The 13,455-nt window shown below is 51.5% G+C and overlaps 5 protein-coding genes across 5 annotated transcripts; 2 read left to right on the top strand and 3 right to left on the bottom strand.

Annotated features, from left to right (window-relative positions):
- Positions 1 to 310: 310 nt before the first annotated feature.
- Positions 311 to 1,744, bottom strand: LAESUDRAFT_658935 (homeobox-domain-containing protein; the record flags this gene model as incomplete). The annotated part of the gene is made up of 4 exons (XM_040904772.1): positions 311 to 626; positions 700 to 1,331; positions 1,394 to 1,494; positions 1,618 to 1,744. The coding sequence occupies 4 exons, from the start codon at positions 1,742 to 1,744 to the stop codon at positions 311 to 313; spliced, it is 1,176 nt and encodes a 391-aa protein (XP_040761581.1).
- Positions 1,745 to 4,848: 3,104 nt separating this feature from the next.
- LAESUDRAFT_715982 (uncharacterized protein) lies at positions 4,849 to 6,659 on the bottom strand (the record flags this gene model as incomplete). The annotated part of the gene is made up of 8 exons (XM_040907213.1): positions 4,849 to 4,916; positions 4,981 to 5,084; positions 5,311 to 5,368; positions 5,412 to 5,516; positions 5,901 to 6,014; positions 6,098 to 6,375; positions 6,434 to 6,522; positions 6,546 to 6,659. 8 exons carry the CDS (start codon positions 6,657 to 6,659, stop codon positions 4,849 to 4,851), a joined length of 930 nt encoding a protein of 309 aa, XP_040761580.1.
- Positions 6,660 to 6,945: 286 nt separating this feature from the next.
- On the bottom strand, positions 6,946 to 8,161 carry LAESUDRAFT_715981 (uncharacterized protein; the record flags this gene model as incomplete). The annotated part of the gene is made up of 5 exons (XM_040907212.1): positions 6,946 to 7,041; positions 7,077 to 7,186; positions 7,230 to 7,311; positions 7,786 to 8,001; positions 8,030 to 8,161. The coding sequence occupies 5 exons, from the start codon at positions 8,159 to 8,161 to the stop codon at positions 6,946 to 6,948; spliced, it is 636 nt and encodes a 211-aa protein (XP_040761579.1).
- Positions 8,162 to 10,538: 2,377 nt separating this feature from the next.
- On the top strand, positions 10,539 to 11,472 carry LAESUDRAFT_761677 (uncharacterized protein; the record flags this gene model as incomplete). The annotated part of the gene is made up of 2 exons (XM_040912962.1): positions 10,539 to 10,820; positions 10,870 to 11,472. The coding sequence occupies 2 exons, from the start codon at positions 10,539 to 10,541 to the stop codon at positions 11,470 to 11,472; spliced, it is 885 nt and encodes a 294-aa protein (XP_040761578.1).
- A 326-nt stretch (positions 11,473 to 11,798) lies between these two features.
- On the top strand, positions 11,799 to 12,851 carry LAESUDRAFT_761676 (uncharacterized protein; the record flags this gene model as incomplete). Its single annotated transcript, XM_040912961.1, has 1 exon — positions 11,799 to 12,851. The coding sequence occupies one exon, from the start codon at positions 11,799 to 11,801 to the stop codon at positions 12,849 to 12,851; it is 1,053 nt and encodes a 350-aa protein (XP_040761577.1).
- Positions 12,852 to 13,455: the final 604 nt, after the last annotated feature.

The raw sequence follows: 13,455 nt of genomic DNA, 5'->3' as shown, positions 1-13,455 counted from the left end.
CGCAGTACTCAGCACCGCGGAAGGATTGGGGTTGAACGACACTCGGTTCAATGCATGAGGTTCATGATTTTGGCTAAGTCTCTACTGTATCGAAAGAAAAATGCATGTTAGCCTCTTGCCGTGTCAGTCATTCTTACTTTGTCAATCATCTCCGAGTCTTTCTTCGTCCACGACTGATTTCGACCAGAAAGTTCTGCACAGCCACTATGTCCAGTGTCAAATCTTAAGCCTTTTTTTCAAGTTTCTGTCTACTCCGCCATTTCTGGACTGGAAATCGCGCAGTGCCCTGAAACAATTGGGGAGTACAGTACTACAGGTGCGTATTTATACCATATTCCGCCCTTCCGTATTCACCCGCTCTGTTTCCAGGCACCTCCCTGCAACGCGTTTCAGCTGTTGCTTGACGCTCGTTCCTCCCGACGTGTTGAGCACGTTCCATTAGAAGTGCTGTCGGTCGGCCACTATCAATACAAGGAATCTCCAAGCAAGGGACAGTGGCTGTACCCGACACATGAGCACCATAAGGTCCGCTGCCAGCAGCCGGAAACGGCTCGCTGGTAGTGGGAGGTGCAGCGTTGGAGGCTTGACGTGAGCTCTGCCGCATGGCCTGCCGCTTATTTTGGAACCTATCGACGTTGAGCAGGGGAAGGTTGTATATCAGACGATGATGGCTTTGGCAAACCATGCACGATCACTTACCAAATCTGCACGCTTCTAGCAGACATATTGAGCCTTCTCGCAAGCTCAGCCCGCTCCTCAGTTGTTGGGAATGCAGTCCGATTGTAGGTCTCATACAGAACCTTCAGCTGCTCCGGATCGGCCCGCTTCCGCTTCTTTTTGATAGTGGGCTCGGACACGAAAGGTTCTCGGATATACGTCGACGGTGATGCCATGCTGGGAATACGTAAATATGGCGATGTCCCATGTACTGACAGCCGTGACGGTGCAGTACGATCAACGGACATCGACGCACGTCTTGGCATGCCGCCAATAGCGGGGTCGATTCCCATAGCAGGAATGGGAAGAGGAAGGTTGCGCGAGCCAGGAGGGGAGTGATAAGAAGCAGGCTGTTGTGGATGTTCTGTATAGGGATTATAGGTGGTAGGGTAGGCAGCGTTCGGTGGTCTGCCGTGGGAACCAGCCATCGTTGAAGGGTTCACGGCACCGGCATGAGCCTGCCCTTGTGGCATATTAAGTGGCGGTAAGGTGAGGGATTCATGTACATCCTGCAGCATGATCGATTGACCCCTGGCAGGATACGCGCCAAATGGCTGTTGCACAGCAGGATATCTAGGATCGGTTGCATATGCGGTCGGCTGTTGCTGCATAGCCTCTGTGGATGACGCGTGAGTGATAGCCTACGCTGTCTCGCATACTACTAATGTGGATTTACGGGCCAGCCCGCTTGGTTGAATGCTGCTGCAGTATAGTCAGTACGAGCTTGCCTGGGTTCTTGGTGGGGATATTGGTTAGAGGGAAACGAGAGGTCAGGAACTACAGTAGGTGCTGGAGATTGAGCGTGAATTCATACAGTACGAGTGGTTATGAATAAAAACGGACCTGGAGAATGTGAGGCTCGAAACGGTAGATGAAGAGGAGGGAGCACAGTTCGCCCACCCTGTCCTAGGTTAAAGATTCCATGGCCACAACGCGGGGTGCTGGCGTTACCTCTGGTAGGAGTACTGCGGTGAGGTGTTTTCAGGAAGCAGCTGTAAGATAGATGATCGTTCTGTGGATGTGACATTGCAGATCCAGGCAAGAAATGGAGAGAATCCTCCGAAATTCGCGCATATTTCTCCCACGATAAGTACTTGGAGGCACGAGTGTTGCTACCCATATCGTCAATGCGGAAATGGCAGGTAGCGAAGCTCGCTGTCTCGGCCAATGCGATCACCTAGCGACTACAGCACGCCAGCGCTGTTACACGTACAGGAGACACAACAAGCGAGTGGGTCCGAGTCGTACACCGGATACAGTACACGAGGTAAAGCTGAGGTCTGGGGTGATGAGTACTGATGGGCACGCGTAGATGGGCACAGCACGCAGCGTGCCCTGCTGGAGGATCGCCTGAGGTATGAGAACGTGCTGAGTGAACGCTTGGTCGTCAGAGGCCGTGTCGACGATGATGCGCGGCTAGATGGAGGCACGCACTGCAGGTTGACGTTCTGTCAAAATCACAATTACGCTGGAATAGCCTCGCAGCGGCTCCGCGCCCTTGTTATTCTGCTGGTCAAATGCCGGCCCAAACACAACCTTCGCTTCATAAGGACCACACCACATGCCTCGTGCCGCTGCCGCGCATGACACCTCCAGCGGATAGTTTCCCAGATGTGAATGCCACCGGCAGCCGAAGCAGCCTCTAGACTGTAACTTTCCCCGAGTCTATCCGTTGTCTTCATGCAGGGTCGAGCAGAGACGGGGGACTGGCAATTGCGACCGGAGCTATAGCCGAAATGAAGGCTACAAGTCTTCTGGAACCTGATTTAGCTCCATCAAAAATTATCGCGGCATAGAATTGGGTGTCGAGTCAAAGTCGGTGGATGACCCTAAGCATAGTAATACGCAAACACCCAGCCAACTAGGAGCTACTGTATTGGACACGTAAAACTTGACCAGCTAACTCGGACGGGATTCTGTTGTTTGTATCCATACAGAAGCAATCTTCCCATAGATTTATAAACATATCTAATTAACAATGCGATGAGGATAACAATGCGGTGAGATCTCGAAAGTACAAGGATCACCCACTTTCGCCATGTGAGTAATTTGCACGCAGATCTCCGGAAGAGGTGGTAACAGCCTAGAGTGCATGCGCCTCGCGGAGGTCGGGGGTCACGTCAGCGGCAACTCTGTTCTCGGCCATTGCAAGAAGACCTGGGGGAAAAGGCTTATCGTGGCAAACAGAACGGATATGTTCGACCGTCGCTTGTAGCCGTTGATCGCGAAACTTCGAGCCAAAAAACCATGACACCCCAGCCTCTTGCGATGAGAACATCTTGCCATAAATCATCTCAAAACCTGTGTTCCGCCATATGTCGGGGTTCAGAATAAGGGTCCTGCTTCTGATGCTCCGCGCCGCACCTTCAGCCATAATTGCCTGACTTGAGCCAATCGGGCATCACCGTGTAATTGAGACCGATCGATGAGGCGCTTACCGACGCGGCTATCGTCTTGTCTGGGACATGCGGAAGCATACCGGTCCTCTCAGCCACGAGAAATCCTAGTTAAGCCACACGGTTCTTTCTCTGTCAGTTGATTCAAATAATATGGTCTTCAAATTCGCCTGCATCTATCATCTGTGCCAGTTTTATCAGAAGGAACTCGCCTTCTATCACCACCATACCATGCCTGGTAACGAATTCTCAGTCCTGTTGATGCTTCACAAAAGTGAACCCAGACCTGCCTTTGAGGGCCGCTATCATGCCGACATCGGATGAAGGAAGACTGCTCTAGAGAGGAAGAGCACGCAGGACTTCGTACCGAAGTTCGCCGAGCAAGAGCTGTCGATGGTAGCTGACTGCGAGAACCGGATTACTCAGGGACGCACAGCCAGGGTGAGGCTCACCTACACCCTGAAGGCATCTGAATTGAACTAATCGGTAATATGCAGCATCGGCGGTCACGTTCGCCTTCCCTGATTCCATGGCGAACCTTTCGCACGTCTGGGAGAAATTATCCAGTGAATATTGACGTCTAAAGAACGTCCCCGAAATTTAAGCCGCGTGTGCTGTGGAATGAAGACGAATAACCAGATCAGAAACGGCGCGCATCGCTACCGTCTGCTCCGATCTGGCTTTTCAACGAGCATGATTCATATCAGATAACGTGAACGACGTTAAGCTGAGACAAGAGAGCCCTTGGCCGCAAATAGACTCAGCATTGTCTTCCGGACTATAGCGCTTGAATGGCGAATGGCAGTCTGTCGGCCAGCTAAGGGCGGGCTTTTTTTGTTTCGGAATCATTTCCCAAAGACGCCCACAGCCTTCATTTGTTGATGCGAGACTTTGCATAGTTCGAGCCTTCCGGGCAGCTGCTTGCACTCAATTGCTGTAGTAACAACTACCGTCATGCTTCAATGGAGGTATCAGATAGGAAGTTCGAGGTCACGCGATGAACGTCGGGTGGTTAGGAAGAAGGTAGACATATCTCGTCCAACCCTGCGGATTGTCGAAATGCACATCATTGTGGCGACGTTGCAGTTTGTGAAAATGCGAATGAATGTCTCGCAGCGACTATGCAATGGTCCCCCGAATTACTGTCCGATGTGGAGATGGGCAGCTCATTCCAAAGCGGCGGCTTTAAGTCGCGAATGGGATCAGGCAGGCGACAGTCCATCAATTGGGATATTCACCTCTTTATGAATTTCCTGCCCATTTCTCTACCATGTTTACGGAAGGACTTTGTGGAGACGTGGATGCACTCAGAATGAATAGGAACGGCCTAGGAACGGCTGGGTATCCAAGAAGCGACATTACCAATGTACGACGCAAAACGATGAGCAAACACCGACATGTAGACTTCCTAAAGCGCGGCGAATCACCTTGTGCTTTGACACCTGAGCGAGCTTTTCTGCTTATCGTCAAATGATGAAACGTTGTGGAATTGTCGATGATGAGTAGCGTAGAAATGTTAAATGTACAGCATCCGTCGGCAATGAGACTCCAGCACGGACTGAAGCAGAACCGCCATTCTGCTCCTGGGAAGAAGTGTCGCCAGCAAGCATGTAAAAGAGTTTGAGTCGTGACTTTGAGCGAATGCACTAGTCAACAGACGCGCACGTCCAGAGTCAACGTATGCTGCCTCAGAAAAGTTGACTGTGCGATATTCGCACGATGAGACAGCGCACTTTTAGCGCATCCTACCACTCTCTTTGCAATCGAACTTGCGTTCCTTGCCTCCGAAACCCCCGATAAAGGCTAAGTTGTCCCCCAATTATAAGCAATGACCCATTATGAGCCTTGTCGGTCATTCCTCCCTCACTGCTGTGGCCTCCCTGATAGAATTCGTGAATGCGTTGCGGGGCATCTTGCGCGAAGACTATCAATTGGCGGTGCAGAAACGGGGACAATCCAGAAGTATCTGCCCTTCCATGATAGCAAGGGACGTGAATGCGAATGACCGGAGGAGTACGGTCAGACATTGTGAAAATAGGTACGGTAACGCAGAGGGGTGTACACAGACACCTTCACGAGAGAGCGGTCGGTGCATGCCGTCGGTATGTCGAGGTACGCATTTCGCGCAGCGCGTTGGACGTCTTAGAAGATTGTTCTATCGCAGATATAAAGAACAAAGCTTGCTTGAGCGACGCACCAAGCGAAGTTGGGCGTCGCTTCAAATGCCGTGTTCCCGTTGATCTGAGCGTAGAGGACTATGCAAACGTAATAAAGTTCGCATGAGTCGACGAAACGCACCGGGACCTCGATGACATGCCTCATGTGAGAATGGGTACGTGTACCTGACGTAGCTTGCGCACATATAAATATTGATGTTGTACGTCATAGATCCGAAGAGCCGACCTGCATAGGCTTATCAGGGCTATGCATTGGAGCTGAGCAAGAGGTAGCGAGAATGACCGTGGGGCGGCAAGAAAAACGCTGCGGTGAGACCCGATTATGCGCGGAGGATCTTCGAAAATGATGGTTGGAGACGAGGAACTGGGATCCAGAAGGGCTACCGCACATAATCTCGCTGGACAAGAACAGGAGGCCTGGGCAAGACAGGTCATTGGACCAGGCATCAGACCATTCTACTGGTCCAACACGGCCAAGGCTCTACAGGATGATGTCGACCGTTTCTTCTGCCACGCTCATGGCAACCGCCACGACACAGTTCTGGTCCATGGAAGAAGCGATTATGGAGGACCGCAATATAAAACGCAGCGGAACGTGACAAGGATTCACCGGACAATAACGTGCTGTTGCAGAATGTGCGGGGGTTGAGATTGGAAAAGTGAAGGTAGAAATAAAGCTGCTGTAGGAGATTGTATGTGACTGACATTAACCGAGCAGATAAAACTGGGAGCAAAACATCAGCACATAACACAGAGATACCGGCGATGGATTGTTCTCACCATTGCACATTTTGTCTCCCTACGTACAACCCGAATACCACAACACTGTCTCACTACGCACGGTTCCACTACACAACCGGACCACCACATATCTTGACGGCCGAATTCGCATTTCCTCCTGATACCATAAAGCACTTGCACACACCCAGCTCCTCCCATCGTCCGGACTCTCCGATGTGACTGGTCGCATGTCGCAGAGAGAGTTTGGAATAGAGATGCTAGAGCCATTTTGCACCCGTTGGAAGGCACAGAGGAAGACAACAATTCCAGTTGATTTGAAGTGCCGTGCTTCATCTACAACACAGCTAGAACGTATCTGTATTACAGAAGAGCGATAAAATGAAGAAGCGAACCTATACGTACCCTCTGATGACATCGTAGGCATTCAATCTCTCCTCGGCCTCACGTCCTCCACCGACATGTGGCCCAGCTTCCTCCGTCATGCTCATATCCTATGGCATGTGTCGGGGCTCACGGATGACGGCATACTAGGTCCTCTCCTGGAGGACATACAGGGACTGTCGACAAGCCTGCAAATCCCGCTGGTTTGGACCGCCTCGACGTCCGCAGAAGTGGCCTTCCAAAACATTGCGCGACAATATGGAGTAGGAACAGGTACAGACTCAGAAAGAGCGTGCAGACTTGGGCCGGCGCAATTGCTCAGAGTACGCTCCGCGACAAAGCAACTTGAGGTACGAGCTTTGAGATCGCGGAGATCCAGCCATCTCGATCTCGTGCAATAACTCTGATTTATGCCAACCTCCGTTCGGCCGCCCGAGCAGGTCAATTTATTCTTGATCGTATCTGCACGCATAAACACTTCTGGTACATGATCATTAAAAACTAAAATCTGTCAACCTCTCGAGTCTAATGCGTCATGCGGATCGTGCAGACTGAGGCAGCACCACTGCTGATTCACTCAATAGTTGACCCCAATCTGGGGTATTGGGGAGCCATGGTATAAACACTGTCTGTCGTTCATCGCGACAGGTCTAGAGTAACCCACTGAAAGCCTCTGAATAGTCAATAGTCCTTCGGTTTGAGACCTGAAGGCCTGATGCCCGAGGCATGCGGTGCCAAGGGTCCCGATCTGACTCTCATATGCACCGACCTCTCCTACAGGTGTGAGTCTTTATCATCATGTTACTAAGTGACTTACCATAGAATTGGACACCCATGAAAGATTCCGCGGTAGTTGTGGTCCATCGACATCCAATCAGAGCGGCCTCGGATCGAGACCACTTGTCTTATAAGATAAGTCGATGTTGTCACCGCCCCTCATGATTTTGATTAATGGCGCATTTTGCGAGCTCTCAGGTTCGCGAGCTTATCCAACGGTCCCCCATCACCAGGACCCGTCCGTGCCCAGATCAGGAAATTTGAATATTGCCTTTTAGCCCAAAAAGCGTGGGGATCTCCTATTTCCGCGCTTATGTTATCCTTTTTCGTAGAAAAGGCACACAAGAAATTCCATTTAAGGACATTAAGCCGGAAAGCCTTTTGCTCCAAAAGCTCCCATAAGGTCGAAAAAGGCGCAAAAAGGCGCAATTCCAGGAGATCCTCATACTTTTTCTCTTCTAAATCCTGGAAAAGGGTGACAAAGCAAAAAGGTAAAGTTGGGATTTTCCTGACGCGGGCGTCTCTTGGCGCGGTGCATCGCATGTGGCCCATTGCGCAGCTATTCAGGCTGAACTCCGTCGAATGTATCAACGTACAATGCAATGCACCACGAAAGGTGATCCCGGCGCCACCCACTGCAGAATATCCGCCGGTGTGCGATTCCATCCCGAAGTTCGCGTCGCAGCTTCTGAGTCTCCTCTTCCTTCGTCTTCCATCTTTATCGCTGCTAGTATCCCAAAACTAGCCGCGCCCATGTGACCCGTGTGCGCACGACACATCCCCATCGCCCTTCGCAACTGCGCCGCCCGCCTCTAGTAACCTCGTCTATGGCACGCCTACCCACGGTCGACCGCATGACGAGGGCCGTCCTATACTTTTTCGATAGGCTTCCTGCTTCCCTTGATTCCGTTCGCCCGGATCATACGACGCTGCCGGTGACGGGATTGCGAGTCTGCTTGATGCGGTAGGCATGGCTGTGTCGCAGTCTGCACGCGAAACCCACCGTGAACAGCTTTGTCCTTTCCCGCCACTTCACCGCCATACTTCAATATCATTCGGTGACACCATTCCAATTCCAGAGCACTGACCTTCTACACTGATCATCGCGTTAGAACTCAGCGAAGCATACCACAAAGTGGGACTTCAGGCCCAGACGCTCATTATCGCCGCGAGCGAACACCGTCGGCTTCCATCACTAATGCAAGAACGCTTGTGGCGCCTATGTATCTTGTCGATGCGCGCTGCATGTTCGGGTCCGGCATTCAAGTTCGTACTTCACTGTACGTCTCAGAATTTTGTACGCAGCCATTTCACGTTGAACGGAATCCATTTCGCTCTGCTGCTCTGGTACACCCGCTCCCTTGCGTGCTTGAGACCCACAAAATCGGCTTGCATGAACGTCTGTACAGATCAGGACATACGGCTATGATGCCAACGTGTGCTAACGGTCGTCTGACTGTCTACGAACGCGTGCAGGTTCGCCCTCCCGGTGATCCTCACGACGGGTGGAGGAGTGTTCTGCTATCTCTTAACACAATCAGGTACCATCCGGTACGCAGTGCCAAGGTCGTTCAACACAGGGGCAAGTTCGACGTGTTCTGGAAAGAAAAAGCCACTCGGTGCTGGACTCGCTCATATCATGAGGTCATTTTGTGCTCAAGTGCTCTGAGGCTACGTTCTTAGCAGATTCGGCGAGGACATAAAGCACGGACTAACTGCGGCGCGTCCATCTTTGCGTGTGCAAGTGTCGTTGCGACTTCAGCCTCTCTCGTGGAGCAACACAGTACGCACGGAGAGAAAACAGGATCTAAACCCACTCTGACGACAATATAACGTTGTTTGCCTGCCTTTACCATCACTGTCAATACCGTCTGACGTCTTATTGATGTGAAATGTTCGCGTAAAGGCCACAGGGCGATCAACGTCAACGCTGACGAACATGTATTATCTGGTGAGTGCCGGTGACGTAAACAAGCTCGCTTTCTCATCGCGGTGATAGTTGTCGTGCGCGACAAGTTTATTCTGCCATCGGAGTAGGACCAGGGGTATCACACGTACCAAAGCGTTATGCAATGTCGATGTCCACGAGGTAGTGTCGATGCATACTAGTTCATCTGAACCATCAAACAGCATTTGTTCTGTGTGTTTGAGGTACTAGCTTCGAGCATCTTGACCTCTGGCGCGAAGGGCTTGAGAACATAAAAACTGAACCTCGTTTTTTTTTTTGATCCGAAGTTGTTGTTACCATGTGAGTTTCCCCTCACATTTCTTTTGCACAGGCACGATCCTATGGAACCTTGCGACATTGGATCCTCCATCATATCGTCATACAGCGTAAGTTTTGCGTGGCTCAGGCTATCATAACATCTGATCTGGTTGTCTTATAGTTCGCAATCACCTCCGCACTGCCTGCACAGAAATGTATCCTGGAATCGGGCACTGAATAGATGAGCGATTTTGATGTGCTCGCTTGCCGTTCCGTCCTCACGTACGCGTGCTGCTCGATGCCCACAAATTATTTCCAATTGCCGGTACAGTCTGGTGGACGAACCGTATGCAGCTGTTCTGTCCCACTATCCTGGGTGGGCTAGAATGTGGCACCTGGACGTCGCTCGTGGCTCTACATACTGCTATCCGCGTTCCCTGGTGTGGTACACATGACTCCTACCGATGATTATCCACCTGGACATGGCGCAACCGCGTGGGAGTTCTCGTCTCTTCCTCCTGATAGATATAGGAGGGAAGAACACGCAGTGCGAGGTGTCATCAAACATGACAGTATCTCCATTTCCTAGGTTTGCGGCCGCCGTCCTGCTGGGCCAATCATAGACTTCTGAGATCGAGGATTCAGGCTAATTGTTCCAAAATGTTCCAACTCGTGCGTCCCATCACGATCATCCCTCCCCATACGGGGTACCATGATTTGATGACCACATGCTCGCTTTCACCATTTTATTCTTATCTTCTCTGTGATCCCACGGGGAGCATCTGATTGGCGGCAATTCTCTGCCACTCGAAGGGGGATTGGGATCAACGTCCGAAAAGTGAGCACTTCGATTTTAGCTAAACATACCGCTATCAAACCCCTATGTCGCGGCGGAAGCTTAGGTTCGTAAACCGGATGACTTCGCTCGCTGTCATCGTGCATGAAGTCAAGCAATGTATCAATCACGCTTTGGGTATGCCTTCTTCGAGGTTATCGACGTGATGATGAGGCCAACTTCTACTGCTTCCGGAGAGCACGTGTTGGCATTCTACTCGAACGCCTCCAGACTCTCAAACATGATTAGGCCGACTCTGGCTATCTCTATGTCCGCACGTTCCCTTCGCTCTAGCACTGGAAGTAACCATGACGCCAGCCGTGAAAGATTACAAGCTCAGTCCCTCAGGGCTCAAGTCGCTGAACCTCCATCTTGGTAGAAGGAGCGAGGATAGTCAGTACAAAGAGCAGCTTCAGGCTGCTAAGATGGCCTTTCTAGTGGCCGGCATGCATCAAGACGATAATCACGCTCTCGAACAGGATGGATTCCATGCCTTGTGGTATACGAGCCAGGAGCAACTGTCTGGGGAGCCAGGCCGACGCGAATGGTGTCGATTTTATTATTCGTTGTTGTCGTTGACCATGGATATGGTTGGTACCGTTTGCTGTTGACCGATATCAAGCTCACACGCTCGATTAGTTGACCGCCATAGATCGCATCAGTGGAGGCACAAGTGTGATGGCCCATAGCGGCGGGTACCCCCAAACCCTCGATGACGAAAACACTTACACTGTCTCACCCCATGTCTACTATTCCCCTGGCCTATGCACCGAAATCCCCCAGCTCAAATCGTCAGTCGACCGCATCATCCGAGAATTTGTCGACGGCATGGCCGTTCCTGTCATGTCTCGCTGGGAGCGTGCTTGGATTTCGTCAACGAATCACGTTCTGCCTTTGCCCACAGACAGTGAACACTGCTGTACATCTCTCCACACCGCCCTTCCTGCGGGAGCTCAATTTCCCGGCCCCTCGTCCCATCTGGTGTTGAGTTATAGCCGCGTTCGCGCAGGATCTCCAGACTGTTACTGGCAGTCTTTGAGCAACTCTACGTCTCTCGCTGCTTCGCGCACTCAGGGATGTGAAGATGTCATACCGCAGAACCATCATCCACGTATCTTGAAAGACTTGGATCAGGAGGTTCGGCGACTCCAGGATGAGATACGCGCCAACGAGAGGGAACTCGATAGGCTATATCAACTCATAGCTGATATCCGACAGAAGGATTCCCGTGAGTCGCCTTAGCCAGTCGCTATGATTTATGAACTGCTCATGTTTGATAAGACACAGAGTGTGCAACGTCTCAAGTGCACGATCACCAACCCTCGTACTCTGTGAGTTGCACCGAGGCACCAGCTCATGAGCCTCCTTTGTCACTTTCGGAAGGCACGCGCGCTACGTCCATCTCGTATCGATTGTGGTAGCTGAGCTAATGATATCTCACAGTACGCTCAAATATGCACCCGTTCTCCCTCTCTGTCCTGTCGTCGATATCGTCCATCTCATCGATGACATCTTTACCCGCGACCGATTGTCTCACACCTGTTTGGTCGCGAACTAGCAGTCCGATCATGAATAGCAATGCCGACTCGCAAGGGTCATCTCGCGCGGTTCCTAATTCTCTCCAGCTTATGTGGCCATCCTTACTGCCGGCAGACAGTCATGGTACCTCTATACCGCAATCATTCAGCTCGACGATGACAAGTGATTCCATCCCGAGAGCATCGGCCGGGGCGATCTGTGGTAATTATGAGCTCGCCTTGCCAACCTTTGCACCGGCGGAGCATTCCACTGCCGTATTGCCGCAAGTATCATGTCCCACGGGGAGAGGCAAATCCGTCGCAAAGAAATCTCTCAACGCCGTCGGTAACACTCACGAGCTCTTCACGCCTTCCTCGGTGTATGCACAACAGTCCAATGCTGAATCATCGCTGGCACCTAGTTTCACGAAGACAGGCAAATCTAGCTCCAATCCAGCTCACGAGGACGCGAGTCCTACTGAGCTCATCATACCAACTATTGCACCCGCCGACCATCCCGCGAAGATGTTTCCGGGAGCTCTCGACACCAGGAAAGGAGGCAGAATCAATTCAAAACATCCACCGTCCGTGGTAGCTGGCTCTCCCGAACCCATCATGCCAAGCTCTTTCCTGATGAAGCATGAAACTGCACTTTCGTCGCAATCGTCCAGCTCCGCTAAAAGGGGCAAAAGCAATCCAAAGAACAATCCTCGCATGGCCGTTGATTCTTCCGAGCCTGTCGCTCAAGGCTTTGTGCTTGCAAAGCCCACCATAACCGTGGGGCCGCCAGCAGCAGATATCACGAAGAAAGGCAAAGACGATCCAAGGGCGTGCGCTCACATAACAAATGCCTCTCTGGGGACTGTAGCACCGACCGATAAGGTCGAGTTCCCTACGATAGCTGGGATGATTAAAGCTTTCGGGCCAGCCTCTGAAGCATGTATCCGTGCTACTGGTTTGAAGCCAAGAACGCACTCCGTTCTCTGGGACATTTATCGGAATTTCGCGCATCTCTCTTGGGCGACAGAGCTCGAATTTAGACTTGCATGCACATCTGGGCTAGCAGAAAGGTTAGCGGAGGCCATGAAGAAGGATTTACGATAGTCGATGGTCGTCATTTATATATTCTGTGCAGGAAAGCGAATGCTTGTAGAAATTATTCCTATCTCTTCATGAATAAATATAGGGCCAGTACGGAACTCTGCTCACTACTAGGCAAACACTCAGGCAATTTGTCTGTCAATAAACCCCGGCAATGGCGCGCGGTGCCAGCAAGAGCCTTGACTTCACCTGGTCCTGCTCGCCAACCATATGGGCGCTAGTCAAGTACTGCTGCTGTATGCCAAGCACACGCCAACCATATAGGCGCTAGTCCAGTACTGCAGAGAGTACTGCCAAGCACACGCCAACCATATAGGCGCTAGTCCAGTACTGCAGAGAGTACTGCCAAGCACGCGCCAACCATATAGGCGCTAGTCCAGTACTGCTGCTGTATGCCAAGCACACGCCAACCATATAGGCGCTAGTCCAGTACTGCAGAGAGTACTGCCAAGCACGCGCCAACCATATAGGCGCTAGTCCAGTACTGCAGAGAGTACTGCCAAGCACGCGCCAACCATATAGGCGCTAGTCCAGTACTGCAGAGTACTTACTGCTGTATGTCATATGCCAAGCACACACGCGAATCAGAAAGACGCCTGGCGGACCA

The sequence above is a fragment of the Laetiporus sulphureus genome, assembly GCF_001632365.1.
Source record: "Laetiporus sulphureus 93-53 unplaced genomic scaffold LAESUscaffold_37, whole genome shotgun sequence".
Classification (NCBI taxonomy): domain Eukaryota; kingdom Fungi; phylum Basidiomycota; class Agaricomycetes; order Polyporales; family Laetiporaceae; genus Laetiporus; species Laetiporus sulphureus.
Note: the sequence above shows the minus strand (reverse complement) of the source record. Positions and strands in the feature narration are given on the sequence as shown.